Source organism: Camellia sinensis, chromosome 13 (assembly GCF_055761805.1).
Source record: "Camellia sinensis isolate YWXY chromosome 13, ASM5576180v1, whole genome shotgun sequence".
NCBI lineage: Eukaryota > Viridiplantae > Streptophyta > Magnoliopsida > Ericales > Theaceae > Camellia > Camellia sinensis.
The window spans coordinates 140,765,588-140,792,502 of record NC_138973.1 but is presented as its reverse complement, the minus strand read 5'-3'; the positions used below and the strand labels follow the sequence as shown (position 1 = coordinate 140,792,502).

Sequence of the window (26,915 nt, the reverse complement as noted above, 5' to 3'; positions counted from 1 at the left end):
TGCAGAAGCAAAACAAAATACATAGGATATTCAAGGTTCCCTCTCGCATAAATACAATGGTACAAGTTTAGTACGGATCATTACAAAATATGCCCTTAGGCTTACATTGAGAATTTCAAAAATGCAATAATTATAATAAAGAGAGTAATAACACATTGGCATTTTCACCGGTGAGTAACAAATCTCGAATCATCAGTAACCTAACTCCTTGAATTCTTGAACGAGACAACAAACTCCACACCTAAACAATGATTTAACGATTGAGATGAGCACAAGGTCCAGTAGGGATTTACAATGATGCAAAATAATGAGATCTATAGATATATGTGATTATGAATACTATCAGGTGATATTTAGATAAGTAACGTGCTCTTTTATATCCAAAATAAAACATACACAAATATATACTTTCATTTAAAAATAAATAAAAAGAAGAAAATATTCCACTTGATATTTCAAGGAAAAACTTATTTATTATCTTTTCAACTTATCATTAGCAATTTAAATGAAATGCTTCAATATCTCCTTTACTTTAGAAAGAAGTTTTAAACCAATCAATCACACACTCATACTAATCTTTAACCCAAAAACAATAATTTCACAATCAACTGTTATTACAATCAATAAAACACCAATTGTACATACCAACATCTAACATATAGACAAGCGATAGCATTCAATTCATTACAAAATTGTCTCAATTACACACTTTCAATCTCCAGCACAATTTCACCATGGCACACATATCTACACAATCATGCAACCAAGTGACGAACACAACACAATTAACAACCGGCTTCGTTATGTCATTCCAACACAGTTTACCAAGCACTAATTTGGAAGGAAATCTGGAACTTACCTCAAAGTGCCACACTTTACCGGTGGCTAGCCGAAGGAAAAGCAGACCCTCCATATAGTCCAACAATCCACACGCTTTATTGGGCACAAATCGGAAGGAAAGAGAAACCTCTGTTAATACACTACGTTTTACCGGTCACAAGTTGGAAGGAAACAGACCGTCTTTTTAAAACTTTAATCCATCAACTCATCATATACATCATCATTTCGATTTGAAAAATTAAATCAACAGCATGTCACATGTATAACCCATTCTACAACAATCAACATTTCCTAGAATTAGACCAACAATCTTATTATCTCATTCAATTTACCAATTCCGCTAACGACCTTCACAACATGAGCCACTTCTACAACAAACATTTTCTTTCTTTCTCAATTCACAAATATTACACAACTCTAAAATCATGAGATTAACCACTCAACTCATTTAACTACTACAAAATCATAAATACATCACACTTTTTTATGTGTGATGTATGTTATTTAATCACACGTTTCAAGTTTTATCAAAGTGTGATCTTTGGAATCATTTCGATTTGTAAAATTAAATCAACAAATCATCGCGCGTACAACTCATTCTACAACAATCAACACTTCCTAGAATTAGACCAACAATCTTATTATCTCATGCATTTCATAATTCAATTTACCAATTCCGCTACCAACCTTCACAACATGAGCCACTTCTACAGCAAACATTTTCTTTCTTTCTCAATTCACAAATATTACATTACTCTAAAATCATGAGATTAACCACTTAACTCATTTAACTACTACAAATTATAAATACATCACACTTTTTTATGTGTGATGCTATTTAATCACACAATTCAAGTTTTGTCAAAGTGTGATCTTCGAGAGTGTAACACGTTTTGAATGTCTTTAAAAGATGATTCCATCACACGTTTTGTGTGTGATTAATAGTGAGATAAGATCACATATTATATGCATTTCTCATCACAGTTAATGAGTGTGATAAAAAAAAGGGTTCAACATAATCAATATTATTTTTGTACGCGCATTTGAAGAATATAATACACACTATATATATATCATTTGAATCACAACCACATATTGAATGAAATAACATCATATATTTCATAAATGAAAATTGAATGTTCAAAAGTATATACAAAGGAATTAATAACAAGTTTTTAACTGTGATTACATGCATTAAAAAAAACCCGAAGAACAAAGTTCTTGAATTCTTTGACCATATTTTGCATCTCTCCAAGCAATTTCTGACTTGAAAAATGAAAACACAAATTAATTAAGTGACCGCTAGCACCATATGAATAAATTTACTATTTGTAGAGACTGTTCTAGTCTTAGAAAAGATAAAGTCGGACATTTTCTCATCACACCGACTCTTCATCTCCTGCATCAACAGAAAATGAAGAACCACTTTGACTGTTACTAGTATAAAATGTTTGGATTACCATATAGATATGACATATACATAGAATCAACAAATCCAAAATGAAAATCTTCAGCGCTTGGCCAAATATTTTAAAGTCATAAAACCAAAATAAAAGCCAACTATTATTTAAATATAGTAAATAAAAGTCAACTATTTTAAAGTCATAAAACCAAATATACATGGAATCCACAAATCCAAAATGAAATCTTGAAGTAATTGTGTATTCGTCACCAACTAAATAAACAGTTTATTAGCAATTTAAAGAACGAAAGTTATATCATATTTCTATGTTGGATTTCAACTCATATTGTTTAAGACGAAATTAATCCATTCAACTCGCACTTCATCAAGTTCGGTTTCTGTGTAAGTCCTTTTTTCATTGAATTGCAAGAGGTTATTTACAAACAATTAGATAATGAAGATGATGTACAAGTATCATGAATATAAATATAATAATAAAAGTTGAAATTTATCTCACATTTTGTTTTTTTGGATGCTTTGATCTCTAATGAGGTCTTTCATATATCTCATTACATAAAACCCGCATTCCACATTTGTGGGTTGTTGCGGAAAGTACATGAAAAGCATTTTCATTATTATTAGAAACTACATATAAAGTGTTATGATCAAGCTAAACAACCATTACCATAAATATAAGTATGACAAAATTAAAGAAAATGATATTGACTACGTGAACTACTTTCCACACTAGATTGGTCCTCCCCCTTTGGCATTTAAAGAAAATGGCATTCAAAGCAAATTATAAGGCAGTTATCTTCAATATACAAAAGCTTTTAAGACCAACTTCATAAATGATCTTTTTGCTTCATCTTAACAACTTAACAAGCTTCATTTCAATCAAGCCAGTGCTGATACGATATAGGATATATAATTTTGATTGCCCTTGATATCTTGCCCTAGACCCACTCCATCTCAGAATATTTAATTATGGAGGACCCTTGAACTAAACAATGATTTCCAACCTACTATTTTTGCTGCTTAGCCCAAAATGATTTCTAAAATCCCAAGGGCTCAGCACTTTCACAACCTAGATTCGGATAAATTGTCATAGAAAATGAAGGCTCTAAACAACAAAATGCATGCCAACAATATTAAAATTAAATACTGATGTGCAACTGAACCTCAATTTAGAACCTCCTATCTTACATGTAATAGGCAGATGATAAACCAACTCATCCTCTTAACAGAGGAATATATTTTAAAATACAAGTAGTGATCTAGTTTAGTTATCTCATGAAACACAAACATCCAAACAAAGTGTAGAACCTTGCTAAAATTGTATAAAAAAAAAGCATTTTCATTTCTTCATAAAGACAATTAAAATGAAGATTGATAATCTTTTAAAGCGAGAACAAGCACTTGCCTCTTGGCATCCCAAACTTGAAAAGGAACATCCAATGAGTCAATGAAATTAAGGGAAATGAAGTATTTTTTCTAAGATGGTTCTGAATTACGACAATCTTAGATGATTATGTTGGGAAACATGACTGCTGAAACTAATAGTGTTTTGTGATAGTATTTGTTCACTGTATCACAGATAACAAGGCAAGCATGATGCATCTCACAGAAAGGGAAACATAAAGATAGGTATCAGCATTACATTCATATATCAACATTACATATACAAAACAAAAATATTGTAAGGAAAGAGATCTTACCAATCATCATTTGAACCGGCAGGAGTAGCATAAAGTGCACCAGACCTTTTCCAATTCTCTAACAGCTTCTTGTTGTTATGACTCTGCGCTGGACCACCAGTAACATGACTTTTATGCAAAACAAGAAGTAGTAATCTCTTTGACGGCCTCATTTGATGTAACTGATTTACAATAGAATTAAGCTACAACCAAAAGAAATTATTAAGAACCATATCCATGCGATTCTAACTTTGAGGAAGAGATATATTACTGTTAAAGCTTATGATCAGCAACCCTCTTACCTGGGAAAAGTTGAAATTATGCCTATTAATAAGCCCCACATTTGCACCATCTATAACTGCATCAAATGGATCATGTCACTGAAGCCACTCCTGAATGAGTGCACCTTCTAAGTTAGTCAGAACGCCATTCTTTTTACGTATTAATCGCTTGAACCATACACAAGCAGCAAATATGGGCCTTTGACTAAGACATTGAATACATTTTCAACAATACAATTACAAGTACATTGATCATTTTCAAACAAGTCTCTCAGGCCTAGCAGTACCTTGGCAGCCATTAGTAGCAGACTGCAGTCTCAAACCCCACCCCTGCCAAAAAGAGTATATCGACATTTGATAAAATATTCATGTGATAAAGTAACAGAGATATGGAGTAATGCAGTCTAACAACATGTCCACTACTAGACATAAATCATTAAGATATTTATGGACAACAAGATGACAATCTAGTTATTCAAATTCCAAATTTGGAAGTAACATAAAGAAACAAGATAAAAATTATTGACAGCATTGTCCACTAATGTGTAAGAATCAACTATAGGAATCAATTCCAAAATAATATGCATCTCAAGTAACTCCATGTGTTGAATTGCAGTATTAATCAATGAAGCATAAAGATAATGTCATACCTGAAACTGCATAAAATCAGCCTCAACCTCTCTTTGGCATACCAAATTGGTCAATGAAGCAGTGAAGTTTTCAGTCTCTTTAGGATCAATATCAATGCTAACAAGCTTCTCTCCACACGATAGGCACACACCCATTTCATCCATTTGCATCCTCGTAACTCTTCAATTCCCATTTCCGAGCCACCCTTGTCCATGCCACCCCCTCCTCCGTTCACAACCTCTTCCCTCACCTTACCCACATCCCAATTCACCTCCCCAACCTCTGCAGCCCTTTCAGACTCAAACCAACGCTCCACAACCCCAGCAGTCTCTTCCGTGACCTGCCTCACCGTGACACGCAACCGGTGCAACATTTCATAAACTCTATCAGCCTTTTAAAACTCTGACACACAATTAACTCAGTACTGGCCTATGCATGATGATGGAATAATATGTATAGTTTAATAAAACTAACAATTCAAGTCCAAGCACTTTGATGCCACATTGCATTGGATCGCCATACAATCACCAAAAAAACAAAAAAACAAAAAAAATTGATACCCCTCATAAAGCACCCAAAACCCTTGTTAATCACCGTTTGTGGCCCACATGCTAACCAATAAGAGATTTCATATCAATATAGATAACTTAGGCAAATTCCCAGCAAAAGAGTCAACGCCCCAAAAAAATTCCCAGCAAAGAGATTTCGTTACAATTCTTAAAGCCAATTGTTTATAATTTTAGTATGTTGAAAAAAACTGAAAATTGTTCCCATTCTCAAACAAAATCAATGTCAACATGCAAATTAAAAAACAATCGCAAACCCTATTAACAAAATGATAAGGAAATAAATTATTTTCCAGCTAATAATTGAAAACCCATAAATAAACTGATGAAGATCGATATTCTGTTGATAAAGGTCCAGCTTTTGCAAGATGAAACCCAAAAAAGAAAAAAAAAACCCCCCTAAAATTACCTTTGAAATTGGGCGGATCGAATTTGAGAGCGAGGTCGTACGATCTTGATTTGGAATTAATTGGATCAACCGAATGTGTTGCAAAGGCGAACCTGATTCGATCACCATCAGCTGTCTCGCCGGCCGATCACTGATTGCTAGAGAGAGAGATGAAAGAACGAGAGAGTGAGTGAGAGAGAGCGAAAGGCTGCATTTAGGCCAATTTCCCTGATTATGCCATTTTCAAAATTTTAGTCGCAGTCTAGGGTGCCTTTTTCTTCTTTATTCCCATTATCGGTGAGACGGCTTTAGCAAAGCCGTTTTCAAGAACACGACTTTACCAATGTCGTTTTTAGTGAATAAAAAATTTAAAAAAATAGTTCAATGCAAATGACTTTTGAAAAGTTATTTTTACTTAAATTATAATTAAATTTGAGTTAATTAAAAATTGATTTACTTTTGACTTAGTTTTCTAACCGGGAGTCCCATGCGAGTTCCGTAAGTTTCCACGACTCACGTTGGTCCCTCCCTAGGTGTTTGAGGTGTTCTCCGGACCTTTTCTTGACCGTTATACGATTTTGGCCCCCCGATGGACTATTTTCAAGCTTAGGTGCGAGAAAAGTGCCGTTTCGGACTTAGTTTTCAAATCGGGAGTCCCGTGCTAGTTCCGTAAGTTTTCAAAAGTTACATTGGCCCCTCCCAGGGTGTTTGACGTGTTCCCCGGGCCTTCTCGTGACTGTTACACGATTTTGGCCCCCGACGGCTTATTTTCAAGCTTAAGTGTCAAAAAAGTGCATTTTTTGATTTAGTTCTCACACCGAGAGTCCTGTGCGAGTTCCGTAAGCCTCCGAAACTTACCTTGGACCCTCCCGAGGTGTTTGGGGCATTTCCCGGTCCTTCTCGTGACTGTTACACGGTTTTGGCCCCCCCGGTGTCCTATTTCCAAGCCTAAGTGTGGAAAAAGTGTCTCTTTCCAACTTAGTTTTCAAACTGGGAGTCCCGTGCTATTTCTGTAAGTTTTCACAACTCACGTTGGTCACTCCCGAGGTGTTTGAAGTGTTCCTGGCCCTTCTTGTGACTGTTACATGATTTTGGCCCCCGATGGCCTACTTCCAAGCTTAAGTGTTAGAAAAGTTTATTTTCTGACCTAGTTTTCAAGTTGTGAGTCCCGTGCCCAGTCGTTAAGTTTTCACAACTCAAATTGGTCCTTCCTGAGATGTTCGAGGTGTTCCCCGGGCTTTCTCGTGATTGTTACACGAGTTCGGCCCGCCGAGGCCTATCCTCAAGCTTAAGTGTAAAAAAAGTACATTTTCCAACCTAGTTTTCAAACCAGAAGTCCCGCGCTAGTTCCGTAAGTTTCCACAACTTACATTGGTTTCTCCCGAGGTGTTGGAGGTGTTACACGGGCCTTCTCGGGACTGTTACAGGATTTTGGGGGGCCCTCGATGGCCTATTTTCAAACTTAAGTGTTTAGGAAGTGCATTTTTTGACGTAGTTTTCAAATCGAGAGTCCCGTGAAAAAAATGTGAAAAAAACCGATGGCCTATTTTCAAGCTTAATTGTGAAAAAAATGTCTTTTTCGACTTAGTATTCAAAACGAAAGTCCCGTTCTAGTTCCGTAAGTTTTCACAACTTACATTGGTCCCTCCCGAGGTGTCTGACCTGTTCCCCGGGCCTTCTCGTGACTGTTACACGATTTTGGCCCCCGATGGCCTATATTCAAGCTTAAGTGTGAAAAAAGTGCATTTTTGGACTTAGTTTTCAAACTAGGAGTCCCGTGCTAGTTCCGTAAGTTTAGACAACTTACATTGGACCCTCCCGAGGTGGTTGATGTGTTGCCCAGGCCTTCTCATGACAGTTACCCGATTTTGGCCCCCAATTTTGGCTTGTTTTCATTCTTAAGTGTGAGAAAAGTGTCTTTTTGGACTTAGTTTTCAAACCAGGAATCCCGTGATAGTTCTGTAAGTTTCCACAACTTAAATTGGACCCTTCTAAGGTGTTTGAGGGGTTCCCCCGGCCATCTCGTGACTGCAACACGACATTGGCACCCGATGGCTAACTTTCATGCTTAAGTGTAAAAAAAGTGCAATTTTTGACTTAGTTTTCGAACCAGGAGTCCTGTGCTACTTCCGCAAGTTTCCACAACTTACATTGGTCCCCCCCGAGGTGTTTGAGGCGTTCCTCGGGCCTTCCCGTGATTGTTACACGATTTTGGTCCGTGAAAGCCTATTTTCAAGCTTAAGTGTGAAAAAGTGCATTTTTTGAGTTAGTTTTCAAACCGTGAGTCCCGTGCCAATTCTGAAAGTTTGCACAACGCACATTGGCCACTCCTGCGGTGTTTGAGGCATTCCCGATCCTTCTCGTGACTGTTACATGATTATGGCACCCGATGGACTATTTTTAAACTTAAGTGTGAAAAAAGTGTCTTTTTCGACATAGTTTTCAAACCGGAAGTGCCGTGCTAGTACCGTAAGTTTTCACAATTCACGTTGGTCCCACCCGAGGTGTTTGAGGTTTTGCTAAGGTCTTCTCGTGACTGTTACATGATTTTGGTGCCCGATGGCCTCTTTTCAGGCTTAAGTGTTAGAAAAGTGTATTTTTTGACTTAGTTTTCAAACCGCGAGTCCCGTGCTTGTTCCGGAAGTTTCCACAACTTACATTGGTCCCTCCCAAGGTGTTTGAGGTATTCCACGGTCCTTCTCGTGACTGTTACACAGTTTTGGCCACCGATGGCCTATTTTCAAGCTTAATTGTGAAAAAAATGTCTTTTTCGACTTAGTATTCAAAGCGGAAGTCCCGTTCTAGTTCCGTAAGTTTTCACAACTTACATTGGTCCCTCCCGAGATGTCTGAGCTGTTCCTCGGGTCCTCTCGTGACTGTTACACGATTTTGGCCCCCGATGGCCTATATTCAAGCTTAAGTGTGAAAAAAAGTGCATTTTTGCACTTAGTTTTCAAACTAGGAGTCCCGTACTAGTTCCGTAAGTTTAGACAACTTACATTGGACCCCCCCGTGGTGGTTGATGTGTTGCCCAGGCCTTCTCGTGACAGTTACCCGATTTTGGCTCCTAATTTTGACCTATTTTCATTCTTAAGTGTGAGAAAAGTATCTTTTCGGACTTAGTTTTCAAACTAGGAATCCCGTGATAGTTCTGTAAGTTTCCACAACTTAAATTGGTCCCTTCTAAGGTGTTTAAGGGGTTCCCCCGTCCATCTCGTGACTGTTACACGACATTGGCACCCGATGGCTAATTTTCATGCTTAAGTGTAAAAAAAGTGCAATTTTTTACTTAGTTTTCGAAACGGAAGTCCTGTGCTACTTCCGTAAGTTTCCACTCCTTCCCGAGGTGTTTGAGGCGTTCCCCGGGCCTTCTCGTGACTGTTACACGATTTTAGTCCGTGAAGGCCTATTTTCAAGCTTAAGTGTGAAAAAGTGCATTTTTTGAGTTAGTTTTCAAACCGTGAGTCCCATGCCAGTTCTGAAAGTTTGCACAACGTACATTGGCCACTCTTGCGGTGTTTGAGGCATTCCCGATCCTTCTCGTGACTGTTACACGATTTTGGCAGCCGGTGGACTATTTTTAAACTTAAGTGTGAAAAAAGTGTCTTTTTCGACTTAGTTTTCAAACCGGAAGTCCCGTGCTAGTACCGTAAGTTTTCACAACTCACGTTGGTCCCGCCCGAGGTGTTTGAGGTGTTCCCAGGGCTTTCTCGTGACTGTTACACGATTTTGGTGCCCGATGGCCTCTTTTCAAGCTCAAGTGTTAGAAACTGCATTTTTTGACTTAGTTTTCAAACCGCGAGTCCCGTGCTGGTTCCGGAAGTTTCCACAACCTACACTGGTCCCACCCAAGGAGTTTGAGGTATTCCACGGTTCTTCTCGTGACTGTTACACAATTTTGGCCACCGATGGACTATTTTCAACCTTAATTGTGAAAAAAATGTCTTTTTCAACTTAGTATTCAAAACGAAAGTCCCGATCTAGTTCCGTAAGTTTTCACAACTTACATTGGTCCCTTCCGAGGTGTCTGAGCTGTTCCCCGGGCCTTCTCGTGACTGTTACACGATTTTGACCCCCGATGGCCTATATTCAAGCTTAAGTGTCAAAAAAGTGCATTTTTGGACTTAGTTTTCAAACTAAGAGTCCCGTGCTAGTTCCGTAAGTTTAGACAACTTACATTGGACCCTCCCGAGGTGGTTGAGGTGTTGCCCAGGCCTGCTCGTGACAATTACCCGATTTTCGCCCCCAATTTTGGCCTGTTTTCATTCTTAAGTGTGAGAAAAGTGTCTTTTTGGACTTAGTTTTCAAACCAGGAATTCCGTGATAGTTCTGTAAGTTTCCACAACTTAAATTGGTCCCTTCTAAGGTGTTTGAGGGGTTCCCCCGGCCATCTCGTGACTGTTACACGACATTGGCACCCGATGGCTAATTTTCATGCTTAAGTGTAAAAAAAGTGCAATTTTTGACTTAGTTTTCGAACCAGGAGTCCCGTGCTACTTCCGCAAGTTTCCACAACTTACATTGGTCCCTCCCGAGGTGTTTGAGGCGTTCCTCGGGCCTTCCCGTGACTGTTACACGATTTTGGTCGGTGAAGGCCTATTTTCAAGCTTAAGTGTGAAAAAGTGCATTTTTTGAGTTAGTTTTCAAACTGTGAGTCCCGTGCCAGTTCTAAAAGTTTGCACAACGCACATTGGCCACTTGTTAAAATCCACCTACTATCCACCTCACCTACTCCACTAAACCTAACCCACTACACCACTACCACCTCCACTTCACCTACTCTACTAAACCTAACCCACTACACCACTACCACCTCCACTTTACCTACTCCTTACCTACTACACACTCACCCTTTTCTATATATAGGAATCATGAATCATTGTAATAGAAATAACACATATCAATCAATAATACATACAATTTATTCTCTCTCTATTTCTCTTTATACATTAAATTTTACATGGTATCAGTGCAAGGTTAAAGATCTTGGTGTTCTTCGCCTTCTGGCGGGCGGCAACCTTGCCTTGACCGCCCGCCGGATCTCAACCAATTCAAACCTCCCTCTCCCTCTCGGCACCTCACTGAAACACACTACCCTGATCATCACTCAATCAATTCACAGACCCATCCATCATCATCGCCCAGCTATGGTGGTGGTGGCCAACCTCCTTTTCTTCTTCATTTTTCACTGCTAAAGGGTCTTTAGCAGTTATTGCCATCGATCCGTGGTCTTTAGCAGTTACTGTCTTGTTTGTGTGTGTTGTGGGCGTGGTAACGGTGGACTCGGATTTGAATGAGTTCTGAGTTTCTTTCTAGCAGTGGCCCGTCTAGAAGAAGGGTGGGACTAACAGCAGGTTGCTTCTTCTTCGTCTTCTTTTGTGGTCTGATCTTGCTATCTTGTGCCGGTAGGTTGCCTGTTTCCAGGCAGAAGCTTGAGGTCCAGAAGCACTTAAACCGCTTGAACAAACCTCCCCTTAAAAGCATTAAGAGTCCAGATGGGGATATCATTGACTGTGTCAACATCTCTCATCTTTCCACTTTCATGCCCACGGTTTTGCTCAAAACCAGCATCTAGTTTCCAAGCCACCAGTACCACCCACGTGATGCTGAGAGAGAAAGAGAGTTTTACTACTTTGTTTATTTATTTCTTTATTCTTTTTTTTTTTTATCTCTTCTTTTCAAAAAAAAAAAAAAAAAAAAATCATCTCTCCCACCAAAACACCTACTTTCCAACCCACCAGCGCACCTGCTTTCCTTCTTAATATATTATTATTCTTATTATTATTATTAAAACCAAAAAAAAAAAAAAAAAAAAAAAAAACAACAAAAACAAATATATATATATATATATATATACTGAACACCATTGCCGATTTCAAATATATATTCTTATTATTTCTTTCTTTCTTTTTCTTTCACCTTATTTTTCATCTTTTTCAAATTCCATTCATACCATATAGCTTTGCACACCAAACCATATTTTATTCATCTCAGGGATCAACCCCGATCACAATTTTACACAAAAAAAAAAACAAAAACAAAAACAAAAAAAAAAAAACAACAAAAACACCAAAAAAAAAAAAAACAACCACATCCGCAGGCAGGATTTTTCTTCTCTACTCTGCCGCCGGTCTCTTCTTCTTGCCTCCGTCCTGGGCGGCCCTTGACGGTGCTGCCTCCGTGTTTTCCAATCCGCTAAGCAAGTTGCCTCCTCCCTGCTCCTCCACTGCAGCATATGGCGGCCCTCCAAATCGGAACATCACGGTGGCCTTCCGCTTCAGCTCCTTATTTTCCGCCTTTAGCACACTTATCTCTGCTCGCACATCCTTATACATGCGCTGGAGCAGAGCCAGTTGGGCGTTTAACTGTTGCACCTCATTTGTCCTACTCTGCAGCCGGTGCGACAAGCTTGTGACCGCCGTCATGGTCTCCACACATGACTTCAAAGTATACTGATTGGCCTCAATATCTGTTTGCACTGCCATTTTTTGCTCCACCGACCGCATCGGAAAGTTCAACGGAGCAAAACCAGAGGCGCTTGGTTGAGGTTCACTGGCCACCGCACCAGTTATCTCTCTTGTTGACTCGTTGAGGTCGGGAAAGAGAGTGAGCAGACCACGGGACGAAGAGGCCATATTCTGGGTAGCTGAACGGGAAGACGAGGCCATGTTATGGGTTGCTGAGTGTTTCAGAGAAGGGTTGGTTACAGAATGGCAACAGAGTGTTCCAGAATCTCTTTCTCAGAAACGGAAGAGTTTTTTTCAAAGGATTTTCGGCGGTTTCAGACTGGTTTGCACAGCCTCCGCCTCAACCTTGGTTAAATAGCCGAGGCAGGCACGCGCATCATGCGCCTCTCAGCGCTCGCCGACAACATGGGCGCTCCTTTTGATGGCACGCCTTTTGATGGCACGCCTTTTTATGGATTGGGCACGCCTTTTGATGGCACGCCTTTTGAAAGATTGGGCACACCTTTTGAGGGTGCGACTTTTTAAGGGTCCGACAAGACTCTGTAAACTGTCCCGACATTGATTCCGGTTAGCTCCTTCAAGGGTCCGACAAGACTCAGTAAACTGTCCCGACATTGATTCCGGTTCGCTCCTTCAAAGGGTCCGACAAGACTCTGTAAACTGTCCCGACATTGATTCCGGTTAGTTTCTACAAGGGTCCAGCAAGACTCCGTAAACTGTCACAACAGTGTCTGTTACAACGGTCCGACATGACCCCGTAAACTGTCTTCTACATCGGTCCGACATGACCCCATAAACTGTCTTCTACATCGGTCTGACACGACCACACAGTGTCTGCTACAACGGTCCGACATGACCCCATAAACTGTCTTCTACATCGGTCTGACACCGCCATCCAGTGTCCTCTACAGCGTTATGACACCACCATACAGTGTCCTCTACATGGTTATGACACCCCCATACAATGTCCTCTACAACGTTATGACACCACCATCCAGTGTCTTCACCAATGGTCTGACACGACCATACAGTGTCTCTTATCCTCTTTTATTTTTATGTATTTTCTTGTTTTGTTACTCTCTCCAAACTCAAATTAGTTAGTTCCTATCCCCCTTGAGTTTGCGGGGGGCTGTTAAAATCCACCTACTATCCACCTCACCTACTCCACTAAACCTAACCCACTACACCACTACCACTTCCACTTCACCTACTCTACTAAACCTAACCCACTACACCACTACCACCTCCACTTTACCTACTCCTTACCTACTACACACTCACCCTCTTCTATATATAGGAATCATGAATCATTGTAATAGAAATAACACATATCAATCAATAATACATACAATTTATTCTCTCTCTATTTCTCTTTATACATTAAATTTTACACCACTCCTGCGGTGTTTGAGGCATTCCCGATCCATCTCGTGACTGTTACATGATTTTGGCACCCGATGGACTATTTTTAAACTTAAGTGTGAAAAAAGTGTCTTTTTCGACTTAGTTTTCAAACCGGAAGTCCCATGCTAGTACCGTAAGTTTTCAAAACTCACGTTGGTCACGCCCGAGGTGTTTGAGGTTTTCCTAGGGCTTCTCGTGACTGTTACACGATTTTGGTGCCCGATGGCCTCTTTTCAGGCTTAAGTGTTAGAAAAGTGTATTTTTTGACTTAGTTTTCAAACCGCGAGTCCCGTGCTTGTTCCGGAAGTTTCCACAACTTACATTGGTCCCTCCCAAGGTGTTTGAGGTATTCCAGGGTCCTTCTCGTGACTGTTACACAGTTTTGGCCACCGATGGCCTATTTTCAAGCTTAATTGTGAAAAAAATTACTTTTTCGACTTAGTATTCAAAGCGGAAGTCCCGTTCTAGTTCCGTAAGTTTTCACAACTTACATTGGTTCCTCCCGAGGTGTCTGAGCTGTTCCCCGGGCCTTCTCGTGACTGTTACACGATTTTGGCCCCCGATGGCCTATATTCAAGCTTAAGTGTGAAAAAAGTGCATTTTTAGACTTAGTTTTCAAATTATGAGTCCCGTGCTAGTTCCGTAAGTTTAGACAACTTACATTGGACCCTCCCGTGGTGGTTGATGTGTTGCCCAGGCCTTCTCGTGACAATTACGCAATTTTGGCTCCCAATTTTGGCCTATTTTCATTCTTAAGTGTGAGAAAAGTGTCTTTTTGGACTTAGTTTTCAAACCAAGAATCCCGTGATAGTTCTGTAAGTTTCCACAACTTAAATTGGTCCCTTCTAATGCGTTTGAGGGGTTCCTCCGGCCATCTCGTGACTGTTACATGACATTGGCACCCGATGGCTAATTTTCATGCTTCAGTGTAAAAAAAGTGCAATTTTTGACTTAGTTTTTGAACCAGGAGTCCCGTGCTACTTCCGTAAGTTTCCACAACTTACATTGGTCCCTCCCGAGGTGTTTGAGGCGTTCCCCGAGCCTTCTCGTGACTGTTACACGATTTTGGTCCGTGAAGGCCTATTTGAAGCTTAAGTGTGAAAAAGTGCATTTTTTGAGTTAGTTTTCAAACCGTGAGTCCCGTGCCAGTTCTGAAAGTTTGCACAACGCACATTGGTCACTCCTACGGTGTTCGAGGCATTCCCGATCTTTCTCGTGACTGTTACACGATTTTCGCAGCCGATGGACTATTTTTAAACTTAAGTGTGAAAAAAGTGTCTTTTTCGACTAAGTTTTTAAACCGGAAGTCCCGTGCTAGTACTGTAAGTTTTCAAAACTCACGTTGGTCCCGCCCGAGGTGTTTGAGGTTTTCCCAGGGCCTTCTCGTGACTGTTACACGATTTTGGTGCCCGATGGCCTCTTTTCAGGCTTTAAGAGTTAGGAAATTGTATTTTTTGACTTAGTTTTCAAACCGCGAGTCCCGTGCTTGTTCCGGAAGTTTCCACAACTTACATTGGTACTTCCCAAGGCGTTTGAGATATTTCACGGTCCTTCTCGTGACTGTTACAAAATTTTGGCCACCGATGGCCTATTTTCAAGCTTAATTGTGAAAAAAATGTCTTTTTCGACTTAGTATTCAAAACGGAAGCCCCTTCTAGTTCCGTAAGTTTTCACAACTTACATTGGTCCCTCCCGAGGTGTCTGAGCCGTTCCCTGGGACTTCTCGTGACTGTTACACGATTTTGGCCCCTGATGGCCTATATTCAAACTTAAGTGTGAAAAAAGTGCATTTTTAGAGTTAGTTTTCAAATTAGGAGTCCCGTGCTAGTTCCGTAAGTTTAGATAACTTACATTGGACCCTCCCGAGGTGGTTGATGTGTTGCCCAGGCCTTCTCGTGACAGTTACCCGATTTTGACCCCCGATTTTGGCCTATTTTCATTCTTAAGTGTGAGAAAAGTGTCTTTTTGAACTTAGTTTTCAAACCAGGAATCCCGTGATAGTTCTGTAAGTTTCCACAACTTAAATTTTCCTTTCTAAGGTGTTTGAGGGGTTCCCCCGGCCATCTCGTGACTGTTACACGACATTGGCACCCCATGGCTAATTTTCATGCTTAAGTGTAAAAAAAGTGCAATTTTTGACTTAGTTTTCGAACCAGGAGTCCCGTGCTACTTCCGTAAGTTTTCACAACTTACATTGGTCCCCCCCGAGGTGTTTAAGGCGTTCTCCGAGCCTTCTCGTGACTGTTACACGATTTTGGTCCGTGAAGGCCTATTTTAAAACTTAAGTGTGAAAAAGTGCATTTTTTGAGTTAGTTTTCAAACCGTGAGTCCCGTGCCAGTTCTGAAAGTTTGCACAACGTACATTGGCCACTCCTGCGGTGTTTGAGGCATTCCCGATCCTTCTCGTGACTGGTACACGATTTTGGCATCCGATGGACTATTTTTAAACTTAAGTGTGAAAAAAGTGTCTTTTTCGACTTAGTTTTCAAACCGGAAGTCCCGTGCTAGTACTGTAAGTTTTCGCAACTCACGTTGGTCCCGCCCGAGGTGTTTGAGGTTTTCCTAGGGCCTTCTCGTGACTGTTACACGATTTTGGTGTCCGATGGCCTCTTTTCAGGCTTAAGTGTTAGAAAAGTGTATTTTTTGACTTAGTTTTCAAACCGCGAGTCCCGTGCTTTTTCCGGAAGTTTCCACAACTTACATTGGTCCCTCCCAAGATGTTTGAGGTATTCCACGGTCCTTCTCGTGACTGTTGCACAGTTTTGGCCACCGATGGCCTATTTTCAACCTTAATTGTGAAAAAAATGTCTTTTTCGACTTAGTATTCAAAACGGAAGTCCCGTTCTAGTTCCGTAAGTTTTCACAACTTACATTGGTCCCTCCCGAGGGGTCTGAGCTGTTTCCCGGGACTTCTCGTGACTGTTACACGATTTTGGCGCCCGATGGCCTATATTCAAGCTTAAGTGTGAAAAAAGTGCATTTTTGAACTTAGTTTTCAAATTAGGAGTCCCGTGCTAGTTCCGTAAGTATAGACAACTTACATTGGACCCTCCCGAAGTGGTTGATGTGTTGCCCAGGCCTTCTCGTGACAGTTACCCGATTTTGGCCCCCAATTTTGGCCTATTTTCATTCGTAAGTGTGAGAAAAGTGTCTTTTTGGACTTAGTTTTCAAACCAGGAATCCCGTGACAGTTCTGTAAGTTTCCACAACTTAAATTGGTCCCTTCTAAGGTGTTTTGAGGGGTTCCCCCCGCCATCTCGTGACTGTTACACGACATTGGCACCCGATGGCTAATTTTCAAGCTTAAGTGTAAAAAAAGTACAATTTTTGACTTAGTCTTCGAACCAGGAGTCCCGTGCTACTTCCATAAGTTTCCACAACTTACATTGGTCCCTCCCGAGGTGTTTGAGGCGTTCCCCGGGCCTTCTCGTGACTGTTACACGATTTTGGTCCGTGAAGGCCTATTTTCAAGCTTAAGTGTGAAAAAGTGCATTTTTTGAGTTAGTTTTCAAACCGTGAGTCCCGTGCCAGTTCTGGAAGTTTCCACAACGTACATTGGCCACTCCTGCGGTGTTTGAGGCATTCCCGATCCTTCTTGTGACTATTACACGATTTTGACACCCGATGGACTATTTTTAAGTTTAAGTGTGAAAAAAAGTGTCTCTTTCGACTTAGTTTTCAAACCGGAAGTCCCTGTTAGTACCGTAAGTTTTCACAACTCACGTTGGTCCCGCCCGAGGTGTTTGAGGTTTTCCTAGGGCCTTCTCGTGATTGTTACACGATTTTGGTGCCCGATGGCCTCTTTTCAGGCTTAAGTGTTAGAAAAGTGTATTTTTTGACTTAGTTTTCAAACCGCGAGTTCCGTGCTTGTTCTGGAAGTTTCCACAACTTACATTGGTCCCTCCCAAGGTGTTTGAGGTATTCCACGATCCTTCTCGTGACTGTTACACAGTATTGGCCACCGATGGCCTATTTTCGAGCTTAATTGTGAAAAAAATGTCTTTTTCGACTTAGTATTCAAAGCGGTAGTCCCGTTCTAGTTCCGTAAGTTTTCACAACTTACATTGGTCCCTCCCGAGGTGTCTGAGCTGTTCCCCGAGACTTCTCGTGAATGTTACACGATTTTGGCCCCCGATGGCTTATATTCAAGCTTAAGTGTGAAAAAAGTGCATTTTTAGAGTTAGTTTTCGAACCAGGAGTCCCGTGCTACTTCCGTAAGTTTTCACAACTTACATAGGTCCCTCCCGAGGTGTTCGAGGCGTTCCCCGGGCCTTCTCGTGACTGTTACACAATTTTGGTCCGTGAAGGCCTATTTTCAAACTTAAGTGTGAAAAAGTGCATTTTTTGAGTTAGTTTTCAAACCGTAAGTCCTGTGCCAGTTCTGAAAGTTTGCACAACGTACATTGGCCACTCCTGCGGTGTTTGAGGCATTCCCGATCCTTCTCGTGACTGTTACACGATTTTGGCACTCGATGGACTATTTTTAAACTTAAGTGTGAAAAAAGTGACTTTTTCGACTTAGTTTTCAAACCGGAAGTCCCGTGCCAATACCGTAAGTTTTCGCAACTCATGTTGGTCCCGCACAAGGTGTTTGAGGTTTTCCGAGGGCCTTCTCGTGACTGTTACACGACTTTGGTGCCCGATGGCCTCTTTTCAGGCTTAAGTGTTAGAAAAGTGTATTTTTTGACTTAGTTTTCAAACCGCGAGTCCCGTGCTTGTTCCGGAAGTTTCCACAACTTACATTGGTCCCTCCCAAGGTGTTTGAGGTATTCCACGGTCCTTCTCGTGACTGTTACACAGTTTTGGCCACCAATGGCTTATTTTCGAGCTTAATTGTGAAAAAAATGTCTTTTTTGACTTAATATTCAAAGCGGAAGTCCCGTTCTAGTTCCGTAAGTTTTCACAACTTACATTGGTCCCTCCCGAGGCGTCTGAGCTGTTCCCCGGGCCTTCTCGTGACTGTTACACGATTTTGGCCCCCGATGGCCTATATTCAAGCTTAAGTGTGAAAAAAATGCATTTTTGGACTTAGTTTTCAAACTAAGAGTCCCGTGCTAGCTCCGTAAGTTTAGACAACTTACATTGGACCCTCCCGTGGTGGTTGATGTGTTGCCCAGGCCTTTTCGTGACAGTTACCCGATTTTGGCCCCCAATTTTGGCCTATTTTCATTCTTAAGTGTGAGAAAAGTGTCTTTTTGGACTTAGTTTCCAAACCAGGAATCCCGTGATACTTCTGTAAGTTTCCACAGGTTAAATTGGTCCCTTCTAAGGTGTTTGAGGGGTTCCCCCCGCCATCTCGTGACTGTTACACAACATTGGCACCCGATGGCTAATTTTCATGCTTAAGTGTAAAAAAACGTGCAATTTTTGACTTAGTCTTCGAACCAGGAGTCCCGTGCTACTTCCGTAAGTTTCCACAACTTACATTGGTCCCTCCCGAGGTGTTTGAGGCGTTCCCCGGGCCTTCTCGTGATTGTTACACGATTTTGGTCCGTGAAGGCCTATTTTCAAGCTTAAGTGTGAAAAAGTGCATTTTTCGAGTTAGTTTTCAAACCGTGAGTCCCGTGCCAGTTCTGAAAGTTTGCACAACGTACATTGGCCACTCCTGCGGTGTTTCAGGCATTCCCGATCCTTCTCGTGACTGTTACACGATTTTGGCACCCGATGGACTATTTTTAAGCTTAAGTGTGAAAAAAAATGTCTCTTTCGACTTAGTTTTCAAACCGGAAGTCCCGTGCTAGTACCGTAAGTTTTCACAACTCACGTTGGTCCCGCCCGAGGTGTTTGAGGTTTTCCTAGGGCCTTCTCGTGACTGTTACATGATTTTGGTGCCCGATGGCCTCTTTTCAGACTTAAGTGTTAGAAACGTGTACTTTTTGACTTGGCTTTCAAACCGCGAGTCCCGTGCTTGTTCCGAAAGTTTCCACAACTTACATTGGTCCCTCCCAAGGTGTTTGAGGTATTCCATGGTCCTTCTCGTGACTGTTACACGATATTGGCCCCGGATGGCCTATATTCAAGCTTAAGTGTGAAAAAAATGCATTTTTGGACGTAGTTTTCAAACTAAGAGTCCCGTGCTAGTTCCGTAAGTTTAGACAACTTACATTGGACCCTCCCGTGGTGGTTGATGTGTTGCCCAGGCCTTCTCATGACAGTTACCCGATTTTGGCCCCCAATTTTGGCCTATTTTCATTCTTGAGTGTGAGAAAAGTGTCTTTTTGGACTTAGTTTTCAAACCAGGAATCCCGTGATACTTCTGTAAGTTTCCACAACTTAAATTGGTCCTTTCTATGGTGTTTGAGGGGTTCCCCCGGCCATCTCGTGACTGTTACACGACATTGGCACCCGATGGCTAATTTTCATGCTTAAGTGTAAAAAAAGTGCAATTTTTGACTTAGTTTTCGAACCAGGAGTCCCGTGCTACTTTCGTAAGTTTCCACAACTTACATTGGTCCCTCCCGAGCTGTTTGAGGCGTTCCCCGGGCCTTCTCGTGACTGTTACACGATTTTGGTCCGTGAAGGCCTATTTTCAAGCTTAAGTGTGAAAAAGTGCATTTTTTGAGTTAGTTTTCAAACCGTGAGTCCCGTGCCAGTTCTGAAAGTTTGCACAACGTACATTGGCCACTCCTGCGGTGTTTGAGGCATTCCCGATCCTTCTCGTGACTGTTACACGATTTTGACACCCGATGGACTATTTGTAAGCTTAAGTGTGAAAAAAAGTGTCTCTTTCGACTTAGTTTTCAAACCGCAAGTCCCGTGCTAGTACCGTAAGTTTTCACAACTCACGTTGGTCTCGCCCGAGGTGTTTGAGGTTTTCCTAGGGCCTTCTCGTGATTGTTACACGATTTTGGTGGCCGATGGCCCATTTTCACGCTCAAGTGTTAGAAAAGTGTATTTTTTGACTTAGTTTTCAAACCGCGAGTCTCGTGCCTGTTCCGGAAGTTTCCACAACTTACATTGGTCCCTCCCAAGGTGTTTGAGATATTCCATGGTCCATCTCGGGACTGTTATACAGTTTTGGCCACCGATGGCCTATTTTCAACCTTAATTATGAAAAAAATGTCATTTTCGACTTAGTATTCAAAGCTGAAGTCCCGTTCTAGTTCCGTAAGTTTTCACAACTTACATTGGTCCCTCCCGAGGTGTCTGAGCTGTTCCCCGGGCCTTCTCGTGACTGTTACACGATTTTGGGCCCCGATGGCCTATATTCAAGCTTAAGTGTGAAAAAAGTGCATTTTTAGACTTAGTTTTCAAATTATGAGTCCCGTGCTAGTTCCGTAAGTTTAGACAACTTACATTGGACCCTCCCGTGGTGGTTGATGTGTTGCCCAGGCCTTCTCGTGACAATTACGCAATTTTGGCTCCCAATTTTGGCATATTTTCATTCTTAAGTGTAAGAAAAGTGTCTTTTTGGACTTAGTTTTCAAACCAAGAATCCCGTGATAGTTCTGTAAGTTTCCACAATTTAAATTGGTCCCTTCTAATGTGTTTGAGGGGTTCCTCCGGCCATCTCGTGACTGTTACATGACATTGGCACCCGATGGCTAATTTTCATGCTTCAGTGTAAAAAAAGTGCAATTTTTGACTTAGTTTTTGAACCAGGAGTCCCGTGCTACTTCCGTAAGTTTCCACAACTTACATTGGTCCCTCCCGAGCTGTTTGAGGCGTTCCCCGGGCCTTCTCGTGACTGTTACACGATTTTGGTCCGTGAAGGCCTATTTTCAAGCTTAAGTGTGAAAAAGTGCATTTTTTGAGTTAGTTTTCAAACCGTGAGTCCCGTGCCAATTCTGAAACTTTGCACAACGTACATTGGCCACTCCTGCGGTGTTTGAGGCATTCCCGATCCTTCTCGTGACTGTTACACGATTTTGGCACCCGATGGACTATTTTTAAACTTAACTGTGAAAAAAGTGTCTTTTTCGACTTAGTTTTCAAACCGGAAGTCCCGTGCTAGTACCGTAAGTTTTCACAACTCACGTTGGTCCCGCCCGAGGTGTTTGAGGTGTTCCCAGGGCCTTCTCGTGACTGTTACACGATTTTGGTGCCCGATGGCCTCTTTTCAGGCTTATATGTTAGAAAAGTGTATTTTTTGACTTAGTTTTCAAACCGCGAGTCCCGTGCTTGTTCCGGAAGTTTCCACAACTTACATTGGTCCCTCCCAAGGTGTTTGAGGTATTCCACGGTTCTTCTCGTGACTGTTACACAGTTTTGGCCACCGATGGCCTATTTTTGAGCTTAATTGTGAAAAAAATGTCTTTTTCGACTTAGTATTCAAAGCGGAAGTCCCGTTCTAGTTCCGTAAGTTTTCACAACTTACATTGGTCCCTCCCGAGGTGTCTGAGCTGTTCCCCGGGCCTTCTCGTGGCTGTCATACGATTTTGGCCCCCGATGGCCTATATTCAAGCTTAAGTGTGAAAAGTGCATTTTTGAACTTAGTTTTCAAATTATGAGTCCCGTGCTAGTTCCGTAAGTTTAGACAACTTACATTGGACCCTCCAGAGGTGGTTGATGTGTTGCCCAGGCCTTCTCGTGACAGTTAATCGATTTTGGCCCACAATTTTGGCCTATTTTCATTCTTAAGTGTGAGAAAAGTGTCTTTTTGGACTTAGTTTTCAAACTAGAAATCCCGTGATACTTTTGTAAGTTTCCACAACTTAAATTGGTCCTTTCTAAGGTGTTTGAGGGGTTCCCCCCGCCATCTCGTGACTGTTACACGACATTGGCACCCGATGGCTAATTTTCATGCTTAAGTGTAAAAAAAGTGCAATTTTTTACTTAGTCTTCGAACCAGGAGTCCCGTGCTACTTCCGTAAGTTTCCACAACTTACATTGGTCCCTCCCGAGCTGTTTGAGGCGTTCCCCGGGCCTTCTCGTGATTGTTACACGATTTTGGTCCGTGAAGGCCTATTTTCAAGCTTAAGTGTGAAAAAGTGCATTTTTTGAGTTAGTTTTCAAACCGTGAGTCCCGTGCCAGTTCTGAAAGTTTGCACAACGTACATTGGCCACTCCTGCGGTGTTTCAGGCATTCCCGATCCTTCTCGTGACTGTTACACGATTTTGGCACCCGATGGACTATTTTTAAGCTTAAGTGTGAAAAAAAGTGTCTCTTTCGACTTAGTTTTCAAACCGGAATTCCCGTGCTAGTACCGTAAGTTTTCACAACTCACGTTGGTCCCGCCCGAGGTGTTTGAGGTTTTCCTAGGGCCTTCTCGTGACTGTTACATGATTTTGGTGCCCGATGGCCTCTTTTCAGGCTTAAGTGTTAGAAAAGTGTATTTTTTGACTTAGTTTTCAAACCGCGAGTCCCGTGCTTGTTCCGGAAGTTTCCACAACTTATATTGGTCCCTCCCAAGGTGTTTGAGGTATTCCATGGTCCTTCTCGTGACTGTTACACGATATTGGCCCCGGATGGCCTATATTCAAGCTTAAGTGTGAAAAAAATACATTTTTGGACTTAGTTTTCAAACTAAGAGTCCCGTGCTAGTTCTGTAAGTTTAGACAACTTACATTGTACCCTCCCGTGGTGGTTGATGTGTTGTCCAGGCCTTCTCGTGACAGTTACCCGATTTTGGCCACCAATTTTGGCCTATTTTCATTCTTAAGTGTGAGAAAAGTGTCTTTTTGGACTTAGTTTTCAAACCAGGAATCCCGTGATACTTCTGTAAGTTTTCACAACTTAAATTGGTCCTTTCTATGGTGTTTGAGGGGTTCCCCCGGCCATCTCGTGACTGTTACACGACATTGGCACCCGATGGCTTATTTTCATGTTTAAGTGTAAAAAAAGTGCAATTTTTTACTTAGTTTACGAACCAGGAGTCCCGTGCTACTTTCGTAAGTTTCCACAACTTACATTGGTCCCTCCCGAGCTGTTTGAGGCGTTCCCCGGGCCTTCTCGTGACTGTTACACGATTTTGGTCCGTGAAGGCCACTTTTCAAGCTTAAGTGTAAAAAAGTGCATTTTTTGAGTTAGTTTACAAACCGTGAGTCCCGTGCCAGTTCTGAAAGTTTGCACAACGTACATTGGCCACTCCTGCGGTGTCTGAGGCATTCCCGATCCTTCTCGTGACTGTTACACGATTTTGACACCCGATGGACTATTTGTAAGCTTAAGTGTAAAAAAAAGTCTCTCTCAACTTAGTTTTCAAACCGGAAGTCCCGTGCTAGTACCGTAAGTTTTCACAACTCACGTTGGTCTCGCCCGAGGTGTTTGAGGTTTTCCTAGGGCTTTCTCGTGATTGTTACACGATTTTGGTGGCCGATGGCCTCTTTTCACGCTCAAGTGTTAGAAAAGTGTATTTTTTGACTTAGTTTTCAAACCGCGAGTCTCGTGCCTGTTCCGGAAGTTTCCACAACTTACATTGGTCCCTCCCAAGGTGTTTGAGATATTCCATGGTCCATCTCGGGACTGTTACACAGTTTTGGCCACCGATGGCCTATTTTCAACCTTAATTATGAAAAAAATGTCATTTTCGACTTAGTATTCAAAGCGGAAGTCCCGTTCTAGTTCCGTAAGTTTTCACAACTTACATTGGTCCCTCCCGAGGTGTCTGAGCTGTTCCCCGGGCCTTCTCGTGGCTGTTACACGATTTTGGCCCCCGATGGCCTATATTCAAGCTTAAGTGTGAAAAAAGGGCATTTTTGGACTTAGTTTTCAAACTAGGAGTCCCGTGCTAGTTCCGTAAGTTTAGACAACTTACATTGGACCCTCCCGAGGTGGTTGATGTGTTGCCCAGGCCAGTTACCCGATTTTGGCACCCAATTTTGGCCTATTTTCATTCTTAAGTGTGAGAAAAGTGTCTTTTTGGACTTAGTTTTCAAACCAGGAATCCCGTGATAGTTCTGTAAGTTTCCACAACTTAAATTGGTCCCTTCAAAGGTGTTTGAGGGTTTCCCCCGGCCATCTCGTGACTGTTACACGACATTGGCACCCAATGGCTAATTTTCATGCTTAAGTGCAAAAAAAAGTGAGATTTTTTACTTAGTTTTCGAACCAGGAGTCCCGTGCTACTTCCGTAAGTTTCCACAACTTACATTGGTCCCTCCCGAGCTGTTTGAGGCGTTCCCCGGGCCTTCTCGTGACTGTTACACGATTTTGGTCCGTGAAGGCCTATTTTCAAGCTTAAGTGTGAAAAAGTGCATTTTTTGAGTTAGTTTTCAAACCGTGAGTCCCGTGCCAGTTCTGAAACTTTGCACAACGTACATTGGCCACTCCTGCGGTGTTTGAGGCATTCCCGATCCTTCTCGTGACTGTTACACGATTTTGGGACCCGATGGACTATTTTTAAACTTAAGTGTGAAAAAAGTGTCTTTTTCGACTTAGTTTTCAAACCGGAAGTCCCGTGCTAGTACCGTAAGTTTAGACAACTTACAAGGGGAAACGAAAATATCAGGTTTGTCTATATTTAACTTCAGAATTTTGTATCCCTTCTAAGTTCTAGGTATCAACATCAGAACACACAACTTTTCATACCATATAACATAAGCAGCAGCCTGGGCTTGAAATTTTCAAAAAAATAAAGCCCTATGATTTATATCTTTCTCGATATGCAAAAAGTCAAGCACTTGGCATGAGCCCATTGCTCGAAAGGACTAGGTTGCAATTCAAGTTACTGATCATCACAACACCTACCCAAAGAATGCAAAAATTGCAGAGTTAAACTCTTATTTGAAGTTCAAATCCTAGAACTACGGTTTCAGCAGAAACTCTCTATACAACATTAATTTCATGTTCGTATGCATAATTGCACACCAACGCATCATTTTTAAGCATGAGAATGCTTCATCATCATCCTGATGAGAAAAATAGCCACATAGACCAACCAAATTAAAGAAATATTTAGATTGCCAGGTAGACCAAAAAATATGGATGAAATATACAGGAAGGGCATCTCAAATTTTAGTGCAAAATATTTATACATGTGTGCTTAATATTCAAGGTGAATGGGTACCAAATAATCCATAAGGCAACCAAATAATCTTCTTGACTCCAAGATATGCTTTAAGTTCATCCTCAACTAGCTCTTTAGTCAAATGAGGGTTCCTGTTTTTATTCAAGAGGCACTTCTCGGTAGTAAGACAAGTCCTTAAAGGAAGGAAACAATTTATGAACAAATCTGAAATATGCAATATTCGAAACCATAAGAGTACAGCTAGAAATCTAGTTTTGAAATGTGTTTTGTGTAAACAAACTATACAGTGATGCATTAGTTGATGAGACAAATAGAATATGACCTAAAGAATCATTACAGAAAGAAGAACAATAAGCAGAGGATTGATGAAGGTTCATTATTGGAAGAGAAGAAGGAAAGGAACTCCTATGGCCCCTTTAATAATAAAAATAGTGAGCTATCATCAAGCATCACCCTAATAGATTTTATATTCCTTGTGTTATTAGATTATAATATATTACTATTCTAGAGATTTCGGTTTGGAGATTGGGAACATGTGCTTTGAAATATGTCACACTTCATTCCAAAACATAAAATTTAATGATCTAAAGTGATCCATAAAATGTATTTATTCCTAAACTTTTTTTTAAAAAAAAAATAAAATGTATTTTTTCACATAAATATAATGAGAAAAATTGTAATCAAAATTGGTTTCCAAAAAAGTTCAAGCCTGATCTATGAATCACCAAATAATCCCTTTTTTTTAGTTCAATGTTGCCCTATAATCCCAACATCTAGACTGTACTAACACGAAGTGTCAGTACAACTTACATTGAGGGAATTCCAAGGGTATCAAGAACTATCCATGGTGTTTTTTCCAAAGGTCGTCAATTCAATTAGATCGTTACAGTAAAGGTCGTCAATTCAATTAGATATAATTGATTTAAACCACGTTAACCCCATATTAAGTAAGGATGACTTCATTTAGACATTTTGGGGTCATTACACCCGTGCTACCTCCGTAAGTCTCCACAACTTGCCTTGGACCCTCCCGAGGTGTTTGGGGCATTTTCTGGTCCTTTTCGTGACTGTTACACGGTTTTGGCCACCCCAGTGTCCTATTTCCAAGCTTAAGTGCGGAAAAAGTGTCTCTTTCCAACTTAGTTTTCAAATCGGGAGTCCTGTGCTAGTTCCGTAAGTTTTCAGAACTCGCATTGGTCACTCCCGAGGTGTTTGAGGTGTTTCCGGCCCTTCTTGCGACTGTTAAATGATTTTGGTCACCCGATGGCCTACTTCCAAGCTTAAGTGTTAGAAAAAGTGTATTTTTCGACCTAGTTTTCAAATCGGAAGTC

At 41.2% G+C, this 26,915-nt stretch overlaps 1 protein-coding gene across 10 annotated transcripts; it reads right to left on the bottom strand.

Annotated features, from left to right (window-relative positions):
• Positions 1–24: 24 nt before the first annotated feature.
• LOC114322866 (proteinaceous RNase P 1, chloroplastic/mitochondrial) lies at positions 25–26,421 on the bottom strand. 10 transcript variants are annotated; one of them, XR_014349709.1, is made up of 6 exons: positions 25,624–26,421; positions 4,871–5,962; positions 4,242–4,550; positions 3,961–4,142; positions 860–969; positions 25–241 (listed from the first exon to the last, which is right to left on the bottom strand). XR_014349709.1 is itself a non-coding variant. In XM_028270305.2 (6 exons), the coding sequence occupies exons 1-5, from the start codon at positions 5,018–5,020 to the stop codon at positions 876–878; spliced, it is 489 nt and encodes a 162-aa protein (XP_028126106.2). In that variant the 5' UTR covers positions 5,021–11,480; the 3' UTR covers positions 25–241; positions 860–875. The 10 variants fall into 10 exon arrangements, 7 of the variants coding, with proteins under 7 accessions (XP_028126106.2, XP_082759692.1, XP_082759689.1 ...); XR_014349710.1 differs by lacking the exon at positions 25,624–26,421 and having other exon boundaries at positions 4,871–5,190; positions 5,826–11,501; XR_014349708.1 differs by lacking the exon at positions 25,624–26,421 and having other exon boundaries at positions 4,242–4,297; positions 4,508–4,550; positions 4,871–10,528.
• Between the last annotated feature and the right edge of the window lie 494 nt (positions 26,422–26,915).